At 42.3% G+C, this 14,937-nt stretch overlaps 1 protein-coding gene across 4 annotated transcripts; it reads right to left on the bottom strand.

Annotated features, from left to right (window-relative positions):
• Positions 1–226: 226 nt before the first annotated feature.
• On the bottom strand, positions 227–13,304 carry dpys (dihydropyrimidinase). Of its 4 annotated transcripts, none has more exons than XM_054782812.1 (10): positions 13,228–13,304; positions 11,682–11,955; positions 10,999–11,157; positions 7,618–7,797; positions 7,124–7,313; positions 6,850–7,006; positions 6,553–6,694; positions 5,054–5,196; positions 1,809–2,016; positions 227–560 (listed from the first exon to the last, which is right to left on the bottom strand). In XM_054782812.1, exons 2-10 carry the CDS (start codon positions 11,931–11,933, stop codon positions 501–503), a joined length of 1,491 nt encoding a protein of 496 aa, XP_054638787.1. In that variant the 5' UTR covers positions 11,934–11,955; positions 13,228–13,304; the 3' UTR covers positions 227–500. The 4 variants fall into 4 exon arrangements, with proteins under 4 accessions (XP_054638787.1, XP_054638785.1, XP_054638786.1 ...); XM_054782810.1 differs by lacking the exon at positions 13,228–13,304 and adding an exon at positions 12,859–12,987; XM_054782811.1 differs by lacking the exon at positions 13,228–13,304 and adding an exon at positions 12,901–12,959.
• Positions 13,305–14,937: the final 1,633 nt, after the last annotated feature.

Raw genomic sequence — 14,937 nt, 5'->3', positions numbered from 1 at the left:
GGAGGGGAAGACTACGCTCCATTTATGGACATGGATGGAGTGGCTATGATAATGTGCCATGCTGCTGAATATGCAAATGCAGAGCCACCATGGGTCAACAAAAGTCTCATTACTGTCACACAAGACAGTCTATATAAGGTGTGTTCCATCAAAGGGAACGGTTGGGATAACGACACAGCACACACTCATTCATCATGTGTGCACTATAAAGCATGAGACGACACTCTTTCCTATTTGCCACTTTTATTTTTGCAAGCACAATCCAGCAAAAAATAATTTGGATTGTAAATGTGAAAGCAGACGTTGGAAGAAATATAGCAATGTCAGCATTCTCCCATCCTCACTGCATGCACTAATTAATATGAGAGCAGACTGTACAGATGGCTTGCAGGAATACTGGATAAAATGTAGCGGCTATCTGTGAGAGCGCTGACTGGTTCAGGCACTGAAGGTTCAGCAGCTGGAGATTCAAAGTGGCTTTCATGTAGTGGCTCACTTGTTCACACAGAAATGACTTTTCCTTCATAGGGCTGTCTGATCACAGCTGTAGGTTGGCCCACCTGCAGGCCAAAGCCAAAGCAAACAGAAAGGTTATGTTCTGTTTAGTCAAAGGCAGCTCAGAGGACAGATAGAAGGCAATGTGGTCATCAGATTTTTGGCTCGTACAATATTCTTTTAGTTGTCCACAACAGCCGAAAAATGGGCTCGGCAAACACATTTTTTTCTCAAAACCTATATGCAAAAAAGTGGCATATTTGCAATTACTGCTTTTAGTTAACATATATATATATATATATATATATATTTACAGTATGTATATATTAGGATTGTCACAAATTGAACATTGAGTTCTTGAGACAAGACAATACACAAGATTGGGTCTACGAGAACGGGACGAGACAAGATTTGACCTTTACTTTTAAAGGGGACCTATTATACTAATTTTCGAGCCTTTGTATTAAGTTCTGGACTCCTATAGAGCAGCTACACACGATAACCCGCACAGAAAGCTTTTCAGATCTTTCAAACTCTGAGCCTCTTCCTGCAGTGTTCCCTTGGGCTTCCTGCTTCCCGCCCAAACGTTCTGTGTAATTTACTCCTGCTCAAATATATGACAGTACATTGCAATCTACTGATATAATTTCTACTACGTCACACCTTTCTGCATGTCTTCTACCAACCCTGCCTCCACCTACCGAGACAAAGAGACTGTATGACTGACAAAACGGCTCACTCTGTTCATGCCATTGTTTTATGGAACAGACGCATCAAATTGCTAAAAACCAATGCAGTAAACTCTCTTCCTGCCTGTTTGGAGGCGGGAGACACGCATGCACATGGCAATGTACTGAGGTCGGCAAAACTATCACGTCCATTTTCATTTATTGTGTGATTATTTAATTTATTTATTATGGTCCCAGGCCTAGTAGCCACAGGAACGTTTTTTTCTGAACAACAAATCTTGTCATGTGTGAATGAATTAATAAATTATTACAATCTTTGAAAAGTTTATTTCAGTAGTTTCAACTGATTATTTATTTTCACTAAGCAGAGAGTGAAATATTTCAATAATTATATTTCAGTTCATTAATTTTGATTATAGCTTCCTGCTAGTAAACCACCCCCCCCCCCCCCCCCCAATTCACTATCTCATAAAATGTGATTAATGAATAAATTAATAAATTGCCCAAAAGTTCAATATTATACACTACTGGTTTGCATGTTACCGCAACTTTCTTGATGAATTGCTTGGTCTGAGTGCACCCGAGACCGCCACGCTACACACTTGACTGCAAATATTTACTGACCTGGTCCCTCTGTCTGATTCGTTTATAGACAAAGTCAGAGAATGGTTCTCTGTGGATGAATCTGCCCCAGCCAGGCGTCGCCTTCAGCTGGCCGTTCTCGTACACCACTTTGCCCCTGGAGATGGTAATCACGGGCACACCATGACACTCCATGCCCTCAAAAATGTTGTAGTCCACCGCCTGGTGGTGCGTCTTGGCTGAAATCTTCCTGTCATGACACAGAGATCCAAGCAAGCGTCATTGTTTCTGGTCGAATCCGTTTACAGACTAACTACTAAAAAGTGGCGCGTCGGTAATATGAAACAAAGTTTTCAACGGAAGGCAGCAAAAGTAAGACCAGATTCATAGTCATACGCACTCATTTTTGCACTGTTTTTGGCTTCATGTCCAGTGAGGAATAATATGTGCACCTTTCAAAGTGGCTAATGTTGGAAATCTTATGACTTATGAAGTCATTAATGATATGTGCTAGTCATGGAGTGTTCATTTGTTTTAGACATTTGTCCGCTTAAGTGCCTGTGGTTTACATTTTTATCAAATTGGTTTTGCAGAGCCGCACAGTGGCCTAGTGGTTAGCATGTTGGCATGCTAGCATGTTAGCGTGTTGGCCACACAGTCAGGAAATCGGGAAGATCTGGGTTTGAATCTCCGTTGGGCATCTCTGTGTGGAGTTTGCATGTTCTTCCCATGTGTGTGTTTTCTCCGGGTACTCCGGTTTCCATGCATGTTCGGTTAATTGGCGACTCTTGTTTGTCTATATGTGCCCTGCGATTGGCTGGCAACCAGTCCAGGGCGTACCCCGCCTCTCGCCCAAAGTCAACTGGGATAGGCCCTAGTGAGGATAAGTGACATAGAAGATGGATGGTTTTGCAGATCTTTTAGCTGGCATAAGTTGCGTCGATTAATGTAGCCAAAGCCTCGATGCCCTGGTATCGGGGTATTTCAGGCACAACAGGTTAAGACTTAGTAGTTCATGTGGGAGCTTAACCCATTTCCATATAAAAGAATTCACAGTATGAAGCTATAAGGAAATTACTCAGAATTAAATCTGATGTCAGGATTGGATCTCTTTAGGATCTCTTTAACAAATGTAAATCCCAACACAAGTGGTCTTTTGAAACACATGTCCATGTCATCGAAGTTACACGAACAGTAGTTTGTGGTCTATGGCACATGCTTGCTTATATAACCTAGAAAACTGTTCTACTTGCAAGAAAATCTGGGCTGAGTCCCTCCGGGAGGTGGCTAAGCACTGATGTGAATTGGAGAAGAACTCATTCTGACCTAATGCAACTTGCTAATACAATATAACAGTTAATACTGTGGACTGACTGCTCTTGTAAATTACATCTATCTATCTATCTATCTATCTATCTATCTATCTATCTAACAATCTATCTATCTATCTATCTAATGTACTTATGGCTTTCAAGCATGACTGCCTCGTGTTTAATTGCTGCAATGAATTCATCTGTAAAACTGCGTAGTTAATTGCTCTCTGTGCAAGTGTTGCACCATAACATCCGTCACCGGGGGCTAACAAGAGTTGCATAACCAGAAGCTCAGTCAACGGCCTCATGTCTCATAAATTGGCTGCTTGGATGATGACGATGCAACTTGTTTGGTTGTGTTGGTTGGTGCATATACAGGATATATGCATTTTGTGGATATGTGTGAGAGCATAATTAAAAGAAGTAGATGTATTCACTTTTGACCACAGAATGAATAATGCTATGTTATTAGAATAGTTATTTCATTATTGTATACGACTGGGATCCAGAGGATATAGGTATACTAGATCCACCACAGTTATTTTGTCATGACTCTACTTGTTTTGCCTGCTGATGCACTTTTTTCTCATCTGTATGCAGTACCTTTTTTTTTGGAGTTCCTGGTGCGGAGCCACTGGTTGCACACCTGTTTCGTGTTCCCAATCGGGCCTTATAAGCCCTGTCTTCGCTGTACTCAGACACCAGGCTGTCTTCTTGTGCTTGTGCTGTTCTACCGTCCTTGCATCCTTGCCTTTTGCCTAGCTAGTGTTATGGTTTTAGTTTGAGTGGCTTTGCCCTATGTTTGATTTTTGTATATTTGAGTTGTACTTTATTTTTGTATTTCAAGAACCTTCTGCTGAAGTCACTTTTGTTTTCCCTTTTTCTTGTCTGCTTTCTTGTATTTTACCTTTTTTGTGTTTGTATGCTTTGGGGTCCAATTATACAGCTGTGCCTCTTTGTGACATATTTTTAATATGCAGTATGTAGTTGAATGGTTTATGTGTGTATTCTGTGTTACCACATTGCCTCACACTGAAAGGTGTTCATCTAAATCAGTGGTTCTCTACTGGTTTGGCTGCGGGACCCACCATCGCCCCCCAATGACAAGCAGCAGCCCAAATTGCAGAAATTTTTCAACTAAAACTTCGTAAATATCTTATATTTAAAGGGCCTGTTTGCAATAAGTTTGCAGAGGGCGCTTACTTTCTAAAGTTGCAAACTTTACGTATATCCCACCCTCTTTCTGCTCAGGAACAATACATTTTAATCCCCAAATTCAAAAATTATTTGAACAAAAAGTGTGTGCAAAAATGTTCAGTACATGGTGTAACTGAGGAGTTGAATGGCAGCACCTGGACTTGGACCTGGATTAGAGGTGAAAGCAGGTAAGTTTAATAATAAAAAACAGGTTTGTATTCTGTAGGCCATCTCTGTGCCTGGGTCAATAGATCTATAGATTGAACTGGGCATGAAACTGTACCCGCGAGTCTTCATTGTGGGCGGAATCGCCCACGCAACGCAGCGGAAGCTGCAGCGGTGAGACGCTCATCTCTTAACAGCATCATCTTCTCCAGCTGATAGAAAGGTGATCTCGCTGTGTGTCGGACATTAAGTTCACACTCAATGTCCTTCCCCTCCTGCTCAAGCTTGGCCAAGTCACGTAGCAAGCAAACAGCAAGAGACATTAGGTGCGTTCAGGGACATCAGGTCATTAAACAATTTTTTTGGCAAGACTGGTGACCTACTGAAAACAACTCTGTGACCCACTTTTGGGTCACAGTTGGGTCACTAGTTGAGAATCACTGATCGCAATGATACGCCAGATGACTCAGTAAATTGGTGAGTCAACAATACAACAATTAAATTAAAACATTAAAAACCATAACGCAAATTTGCAGTTTGGGCAGATGGTCTCAGTGCTTGAAATGTCTCCATCTATCCTCAAGTGCTGGATGGACCAAGTGGGCTCCTCACCTTGACAACTTGGGATCCCAAATAACCACATCAGCATCCGAGTTCTTGGCGATGCGGCCTTTCTGAGGGTAGAAGTTGAAGATTTTTGCTGCGTTGCTGCTGGTGACGGCAACGAATCGATTCTCATCCATTTTGCCGCTGTGCTGGGAAGTTGGAAATGCACAAATAAGCCTGTTTGAGTGATAGAGCTCCGTTGATGGCACAGTGCACAATTAGCAGACGAGACCCAATGTGAGGCAATGTGAGATTAGAAAGCGCCACACAGTGAATAAGAAAAAAAGGCATAGCCAGTTCTATGCATTGATATGTTGATGTCAGTGAATACTGCCATTTCTATTATTGCATATAGTAGAATAGGAAAGAAAAGCATATAAAATCAGTCAAAATCTAATATTAGAACACAAATGCAAGGCTAAATGAATTGAGATGAATTTTTGACTCATTTTGAAATCTCAAGTACTGTTCTAAAAGTGTTCTAAATTAAAGGATGACCTTTGTTCTACATACATAAATGGCACACATTTTTAAATCTGGTGGGATACAATGGCCTAGTTTCATGGCCTTGCTTGAGTAAAAAATTTCACTGATGGTGACAAAATGAAGACGTGCTCCAAGCAATCAAAAAACATGCATGTCAGGTTAATGGAAGATCTAAACTGCTTCCCGATGTGAATGTGAGTTTGTCAATATGTGTCAGCCCTATCACCCCTGAGTAAGCTTGGACAGAGGCAGCAGTATGGATTCATGCACAGGCTTGGAAAAGCTTAAGAACACTGTGCATGTGTGCTGCAAGGCACCCAAATGAAACCACTATTTGACTTTTAGCACAATAGTCCACATCAATGATTTCATAAAGATATCAAGGTCATTATGTCAGTTCGGGGCAGTTTTGAGTTCATTCATTGGTCAAAACCTCTCTCATGTAGCTGAATAGTATTCAAAATACTAGATACAGTACACCTTCCAGGTAGACACGGTAGAGCCACAGTAATAAGCATATTGTATAAATGAATAGTTCTCTATAGCCGTGTTAACAATTTCAGGAAAAAGGTCAAGGGAAAAGAATGATCCCCAGACAACACTGTAGCAAGAACTCATATCCAACTTTATGACCTGGGATATTAGGATGGATGCATCACAGCGAGTTACAGTTCGACACTCGACTTGGACTTGGACCTTGACTTTTTTGTAAAGTTGTGCACAATTGTGTGTTTTCTGCCCTGCACGTACTTGGGTTTACTCTGCTTTCTTCCCATAGTCCAAAAACATGCAGGTTAGGTTAACTGGAGAAGAAAAAGTGGTGAGCTGCCCAAAACATCATTCAACAGTTCTAATAATGAGCTGTTGTGGTGGTAATAAAAATGTTTGCATTCAATTAATCATCACACCGTTTTTCAGCCACAAAGCTGCACAAGTCGCATGTGTACAGGGTTAAAGAGCAAGCTATGATTGTCTGAGAAAAATGAGTACGTGTGTGTAAGTGTATGATTGGGACGTACCACTCCCTTCTCCCAAATGACAGACATCCTGTCTTCCACGCCATTTACTCCATTGGGGATCTTGGTGAAGTCATCTTTTCCGAGGGCCTTCTGGCACACTGAGAATGTGCAGTTGTCGGTCCCCGTCACACTGAGATCATCACTAATTTAGTGGAAAAACGTATGAATGAATGACAGTATAGGTGTTCATAACAATACTGTATAAGCTTATTCACTTGTAAATTCAAGAATGTCACACTGTCGTGCCATCTTCACCCTTACGTCTACACATCTGCCTCTCTCTTATTCTCCACCTACTTGGCCAGCAGGTCCATGAGGTACCCAGGAGTGCTGGGGTCAGGTCTAAGGGGAGGACCCATGACAAAAAAAGCAGCATGGGCCCAGTCCTTATGCCAGTAGTGAGTCCCATCAGTTCCCAGTCCAGCTGCAATAGGCTCCCCAAACACCACTCTCCCTGTTAAGAGATTAAAAAAAAAAACTTGAGCTCAATTAAAGAGTTCAGACATAATTCATAACAGTATATTGTTTAAGGAGCTTTTCCAGTAGGCCACGATTAAATATCACATCACACCATCTCTGCGTGCATTGGACACCACTTTGGCAGCAGATTTGCTCATGACATGGACAACATAGAGAGGGCAGTTGACAGCATTGGCAATGGTGATGGCTCTCTGGGTGGCTTCGGCCTCCACCTCCTCTGGCCGACACAGCTCGTGACCCTCAGGCCCTGTGATGCCCATGGACAGCATCTTCTTGGCCCCCTGAGGAATCCCAATAGAGGGGAGAACAACAAAGCAGAAGAAAAGGTGATGAAAGGTGAACTTCTGACAGTGCCAAAATGACTGTGGATTAATTGCACCTTCAAAAGGCTCACATAAAACAGGTGAAAAATCATCAATGGCAATAATTATTAGTATTGCAAGTGATAACATTGAGATCATCCACTTATAGTAGAACACAAGATATTGTGTGACACAGAAGCACAGTTACGTATATGGTAAATATCTGCTGCCACCTCGTGGTGTTTTTCCAATTTACTATTTAGTGTACTTTGGACCAACCAACCTCAGCAATGAGGTCTCCATTCTCAGCATGCACTTGAGCAATTGCTCCAATGGCCTTACACTGGGAGAAGGCTGCATAGAGCTCATTGTCTTGCAGCATGTACAGATCTTTATAGGCCATGAACATCTTGAAGGAATTAACTCCCCTTTCTTTGGCAAGACTCCCCATTTCCTTCTTGACCTGAGTAGGAAAAAATGGAACACAAGTCACCACCTTCAGTTCTGAAGAGATTGTATAAAAGCACATCCTTTTGTTAGCTGTACCTGTGCAAAAATCCCTCATTTATCGTTGCTAACTGGTTCCAGACCCGACCGTGATAAATTAATTTCGGCAAAGTAGGATTCCTTCTTTGTAAATGAAAAGTGTTTATACAGTTTTTAACATTATTAGAGCCCTCTAGACATGAAATAACACCCCAAAGTCACCTTTAAACTCATATTACCCAATATAGTAGACATAATCAGAGAAAACAAGGCATAGAATTCCATAAGACATAACATAGCCTCACACGTTAGCATTGGGAGAGTTCCTTGTTGTTGTTTTTTCTGGACAGCATCAATGTAACATTACTGACACCTAGTAACCAGTGTAGAATGCTACATATCCTATGTCTTTGAATGTGTCTTCTGGATGCCTTATATTTGTATTTCTGTTCATTTAGCCATTTGGATGCTTGAAAATGCTTAATTTAAGCCAAGAATACATCATATTTGATTAAATATGTTTTTTTTTGCTAACAAGTCGTCAACCATAAAAAAGCGGTAATTTATTAATTCATTTATTTTGAAAAAACGTGATACAGAGAAGCCACAAAGTGGCATGGGACAACAGTATACTGTTTTTAAAGTCAAATTATGTCTTAAATGCCTAAAAATAAAAATGCTGATCTACTGCAAATGTTTTTATGAACACACACTGGTGACACACGCTGACATTCTTGCAGGGTCAATTGATGATGAGCAACATAGGAAAATGACTGATACAGCGCTGTACAAAAGTCTTACGTCAGTATTAATTTTATAATAATATAAAACAAGAATGTCAAGAGATGCCTTCCCTACTTCCTGGTTCATGGAGGTTAGCGAATAGACAGCCAGTAAGAATAGGATTCTTGAGGTGGTTAGTTTCATTAATGCCATAAGGATGTATGAAAATAAAATTGTGTATCTGCACCTCTGCAAAAAATACATTACATTGTAATGAGTTCTTCCATGGCCCCTGCACCACTGTGAAGTTTATTACAAAGGGGGCCTTTAAGTCAGGAAATAAAGAAGAGGTGAAGACCGTACAGAGGGGGCTGAAGAGAAAAGGTGTACAGGAAGAAGATGGAGAAACAGCTGCAGGAGAATAACACCAGGGACGTTTGGAAGGGCCTGAAAACCATCTCAGGCCACCAGGAACCAAACTCCCTGGCAGCTGGAGATAAAAAGTGGGCAGATGAACTTAACACCTATTCTGCAGGTTTGAGGAGACATCTTCCCCTCCTACAGCTGTGTCAGCCCTGCAGCAGTCTGCCTCCTCGGATCTCCCAGCACTCTGCTCAAAACTCCCACAGTGCTCAGCTCACCGTTACCTTCTCCCCTCAATACTCTGCTCAACCCCCCATTTATTCTCCAAGACACAAAGCCCCCCCGCTTGTCCTTCTCACCTCTCCAGGTGGGGTTTCTGCTGAGGAGGATGATGACCAGGAAGGCTGCAGGACCGGATGGCCTTAGCTCCAGGCTCCTCAGGTCCTGCTCGGACCAGCTGAGTGGGCTCATTGGACATTTGTTCAATATGAAGCTGAAACTGGGGAGGGTGCCACGCCTCGAGAAGACGTCCTGCGTACTACCTGTACCAAAGACCCCACACCACAAGGACCCTAGTTTCTACAGGCCGGTGGCTCAAACATCTCACTTCATGAAGGCCCTGGAGCGTCCTTGCCCACCTGCGCCCCCTGGTGAGTACATCCATGGACCCGCTGCAGTTTGCCTACCAGCCTGGCATCGGAGTGGACGACGGCATCATCTTCCTCCTCCATCTAGCCCTGTCCCACCTGGAGACCTGGAATCTCTGTTAGGGTCCTCTTCCTGGACTTGAGCAGTGCTTTTAACACCATAAGTCCGGATACTCTGAGGGACAATCTGGCACGTTCAGGGGTGGACCATCACCTCACATACTGGATTGTGGACTGCCTCACCAACCGCCCACAGTATGTGCGGACCCGTGACTGTGTATCAGAGACCGTTCCTCTTCACCCTCTACACTGCTGACTTTTCCCACCTGTCACCCGCCTGCCATCGTTGGACACATCATAGACGAAGACGACCGGTCGTACAGAGAACTCATTCAGGACTTTGTGAACTGGTGCCAGCAAAACCACCTCCTCATAAATGCCAACAAGACCAAGGAACTTGTTGTGGACTTGCGTCGGCGCCCACACACCTCCCCCATCACCAGTGAACATCCAGGGAAGGGACATTGAGATGATGACATCTTATAAGTACATCTGAACCATAAGCTGGACTGGACTGACGACACAGCTGCACTTTATAAAAAAGGTCAGAGCAGACTATCTGCTCAGGAGGCTGAGGTCCTTCGGGGTGAAAAGGGTACTCCTGAAGACCTTCTATGACTCTGTGGTGGCCTCTGCCATCTTCTATGGTGTGGTGTGCTGGGGGAGCAGCATCAGAGCAGCTGACTGGAAGAGGCTAGACAAACTGATGAAGAAGGCCAGCTCTGTCCTGGGATGTCCTCTTGAACAGATGGAGTAGGTGGGCAAGAGGAGGTTGACAGCCAAGCTGTCCTTCATGATGGACAAAGACTCCCACCCCCTCCAACGCACATTCACTGCACTATGGCACTCCTTTAGTGACAGGATGATACGTCCAAGGCGCGTGAAGGAGAGATATTGCAGGTCTTTCCTTCCTACAGCTGTCGTAATCCATAACAAAAACTGCTGCAAAAATCCTGTACAAGAACTGTGCAATAAACCGTGCAATAAACCTGTGGCTTGGTCAACATGTATACAGCTGTAAATAATGTATAGAACTTCTTGATTTGTATTACCTTGATTTTGTACTTTATCTGATCGTGTGCTCTTGCACTTTCGCTGCTGTAAACCTGGAAATTGCCCTTGTGGGATTTATCTAATCTAATTGAATCTAATCTAATCTAAATGTGATGTGTTTTTTTGCACGGTCCGGCTAACTGGGTATGTCCTACAATGCAAAGATAGGCTTTGAAAAAACTTTGTAAAGGATAAATACCAACATATTTATATATTTGTGGGAAATGGAAATGGACCACAGTCAGAGTAACAGGTAAATGTAACATAAAATAGTCCCATACTCCATTATCTATTATTATAATACATAGTGTTGTGTGGTGGTAACAATTCACCTGGTCACTCCACCACGTGACAGCGACATGCAGTGAGTAGTCACAGCATACTTTGCTGTCGGCTGCCTTGCGCCAACAGTCGTAGGCCTCCAGGAGGGACTTGCCTTTTTGGGGGATGACAAAGTCCAGGATCATTGTGGTCCCTCCTGCTAAGGCAGCCTGATGAAATACACATGGGCACAATATTGGTAGTTGAAGATAACTGGTAAAAGGCTGTCACACTAGCACAATGTCAACTGTCTGAATGTGGGGTGTGTTATCAGTACACAGGCCTGTAAAAAAAACATTATTGCAAAGGTTTCCTTTTATAAAAGCTGACCTCAGATCAGAGGTAGATGGATCTGGTTTTGTTACCATGAGGGAAAAGGTCCATTAATTTTTGGACATTGGACACTTCTCATGTAACAATTTGGGCTTCTACTCAGTGTTTGGGAACATTCGGGATAGTACACCACCTTTACAGTGCATATTATATTTTGAATTTAATTCTATGCACAATAACAACTTTGGATGTGGTCCATTCCACATCTTGTGCAGTGCATATTATTATTAACTTTGGCAGTTAAGACTGCATATAGTGCTGTAGTTTCTGTCATTGAGTAATCCTGCGCCATTATTCTGAAGACTTATTCATATTCTTCCACTGTCACAACATTGTACTGTCAGAAACCAAAAACGTTCACCTTGGTTCCAGTATGGAAGTCATCCACAGTCCTGGTGCCCATGAATGCAAGCTCCATGTGTGTGTGTGGGTCAATGCCGCCAGGGATCACCAGTTTACCAGTGGCATCAATGACTCTCACTCCATCTGGAATTTGAAGATCCTGACCCACATCCACTATTTTCCCATTTTCAATATAGACATCGCTGATTGCAGAGCAATCCTCATTCACAACTTTGCCTCCTTTTATCAGGATCCCTCTGGGCTCACACATTCTGCTGTGCACAGGTGAATGTCTGTAAAAGAGTGCAGAGACAAAGTGTTTGCAGAGTGAGCAGACCTGTAGCTTTAATAACTAACAAGTGTCTGTTCCAAAGTTCATGACTTATGCAGCAGGTCAACAAACCGGTGCATTATTATCAAGACCAAGTGGCCTGGCTTCTAACTGTTATTTGTTTGAGCCGAGCTTATGCAAACAAACCAAAGGTGATGGTTCAGTCTGCAAATACACATTGAAGCAGTCAAACGCTCCAATACATATGGAGGTTATAGCTAAACTGCGCCGCTAGAGGGCGACAAACTGTCATTACAATTGTTTGCAGTGTGCTATGGAGGTTTTTCAGGATTTGCCACGTAGAAACTGTTACTTTGCAATGACACCTAGATAAGGTTGTATGTTTCGTTTATTATATCCAGATATGTTTTTAAGGTATATTAGATGGTGTTTTACCTTGACATGACACAAATGTCAACTGCAGTGTGATGTCACGTGTCGCTTTTGAGAAGAAATCCTGTAGGTGACCGTTGAAACATATCCACCCATCCACTTTCTATGCCGCTTGTCCTCATTAAGGTCGCGGATATGCTGGAGCCTATCCCAGCTGACTTTGGGCGGACAAAACCCACGCACCTGGTTAACATGCAAACTCCATACAGAGATGCGTTCCTTTGAAACATGTCAAGGTAAAAAAAAGTTCTAATATACTTTCTAAAACCTCTAAGAAATATATTCAGTAAGAAGACAAAACAAACCTATTCAAGCTAGTCTCTCTAGTGAGACTGTGGGCAAAATTACATAATACAAAAAGACAGGGAGTGTACGTAAAACACAAATATGCTGTCACAATTTAGACAGCTTGCATCGTTTGCTTTAAATCTCTGCGGAACTATAATAATATAGTATAGTAATAGACTTGTACCAGCATATCAGCGAGGTGCAGAACAGTTGTCCAAACTCTAACTTTGTCTTCCTCGATTTGTTGCTAAGATTGTTTTCTCTTTCTCTCACTGACGCCCAAATACTCTGCATGAACGTTGATGGCTGAAGCAGCCAATCAGTGACTGGCTAAAATGATTGACATATAAATGGACCAATGACAGAACAGAAAATGAGTTTCCGCTTTCATAAACCATATAAAAACAACTGCAACTGCCAGCTATCAAGCAGTGTTGCTAATTTGGCAATTTAGTTGATAAATCTGGCGACGTTCCAAACCGTCTTGGCGACATATTTTCTCAAAAGCGACTACTTACAATTCTAGCGACTTTTACGATATTTGGGGACTTACAAGTGATAGCACGTATTGTTCTGAAGTTTCTGTTCTCACTGAGCAGCAGTCGGTGCTGCTGAGAGGTCCGCCCCACCCCAAAGCAGTCACAACCTGGACTGGTCGCCAGGCAATCGCAGGGCACATATGGACAAACAACCATTCACACTCACATTCATACCTATGGACAATTTAGAGTCTCCAGTTAACCTAACAACCTAACCTGCATGTTTTTGGTATGTGGGAAGAAGCCGGAGTACCCGGGAGAAATCCACGCATGCACAGGGAAAACATGCAAACTCCACACAAATATGCCCAAGCCTTTCCAGCTGGTGTAATTGTAATTTGATTGGCTTTTTGTTAACGCATTTTGCACTTCTCGGCCACCGTACTTACAGTAGATCACATGCAAATAATATGCAAATTTGCCCATTACTTCAGATTGCGACTTCTCGGACAGCCAATAGCTACTTTTCTTACCCCGCCTGTAAGGGGGTGCCCATCTGACACACATATCCTGACCTGATGAGGAAATGAGCGCTAAGCACAAATAAATATGATTCTTTTGTAAAAATACCCCTTTGAGAATGCTGCCCTGGGGCAATTGACCATGTGGCACATAGCAAAAATCGCCACTGGATAAGCTCTTCTTCTTCTTACTCCTCTTCGGGCATGCTGAAATGTGCAATGTTCGTTAATGCAATTTTGTGAAGCATGTTCAAAATAAACGCAATTGGACTTTTCATGTTTTACAAAAAGCCACATATAATACGATCACATTTTATGTCCCTTTCAATGTGTTAATTTGTTTTATATTAATGAACAGAAAAGATAGCTCAGTCCTCTTTGCCTGTTGTGTAAATGTTTTCTGTGATACATGCTGTATGAACATTTTTTAAAATGAAATAAATTGTTTTAAGCCCTTTTCCAATTGGCATTATCAGGAAAACACCACCTACAAATTTGACTAAATGTGCAGGTCCACAGAACTGGGCCTCTTTCCCTTTTTTTCTGGGAATATTGCAAAGAGTGATCCACCTTCTTGGCAATGCCTTTGATGATTTTGGTATCTGCAGGCGGCACACTGTTTCTGCATTTTATCACTTAAATTAATCCAGCCAAATGGGGAGCGGTTCAATCAGATTTTTACTCCAAGCAGTTCAAGTTATCAGTTTTGGCAAGCAAACAATCATTCGCTTTAAGAAATGCCTTTCACATTCATACGGATGTCATTGCCATATTAAGCTGCTGTTCATTCCTCCAATCTGTGAACAGCCTTTAATAAATCCCTATGATGTGTACTTTGACGACAAATGTGTGCGTCTCCACACTTGACAATGGTGACTGTTCTTGCTACAGGTGAATGGAAACTAATCAAACCTCCATTATTAAATCATTTGGCGTTTTTTTGTATGTGATACGTTATCATTTCTTATTTTGTTGCTTTGCTGATTGCGTGGCAATAACTACTGTATAAATATTCTTTATAATCCATCCACCTTTTTTCTATACCACTGTTCTCACTAGGATGCGGGTTAGCTGAAATCCCACTTGACTTTGGGCAAATTACAGCTACAGGTACACTGTAGCATTGAGTGCGTCCCAACACACACCAGTGTTTCGCATATATTTATTTGTGGCAGCCTGCCACAAATAAATTTGGACTGCCTGTTCGCCCTTACTCATAAACACATTATAATGCCCCTGGTCTGCCAGAGAATGAGAAGATAG

Source organism: Dunckerocampus dactyliophorus, chromosome 7 (genome assembly GCF_027744805.1).
Source record: "Dunckerocampus dactyliophorus isolate RoL2022-P2 chromosome 7, RoL_Ddac_1.1, whole genome shotgun sequence".
NCBI classification, from domain to species: Eukaryota; Metazoa; Chordata; class Actinopteri; order Syngnathiformes; family Syngnathidae; genus Dunckerocampus; species Dunckerocampus dactyliophorus.
This window is presented reverse-complemented; position numbering and strand designations above follow the sequence as displayed.

Coding starts and splice junctions, on each gene's coding strand:
- dpys (XM_054782809.1), bottom strand. Junction 11,158..11,681: donor ACTTCCATACTGGAACCAAG/GTGAACGTTTTT, acceptor GTATTTCATCAG/GCTGCCTTAGCAGGAGGGAC. Junction 7,798..10,998: donor TCACGTGGTGGAGTGACCAG/GTGAATTGTTAC, acceptor TTTCCTACTCAG/GTCAAGAAGGAAATGGGGAG.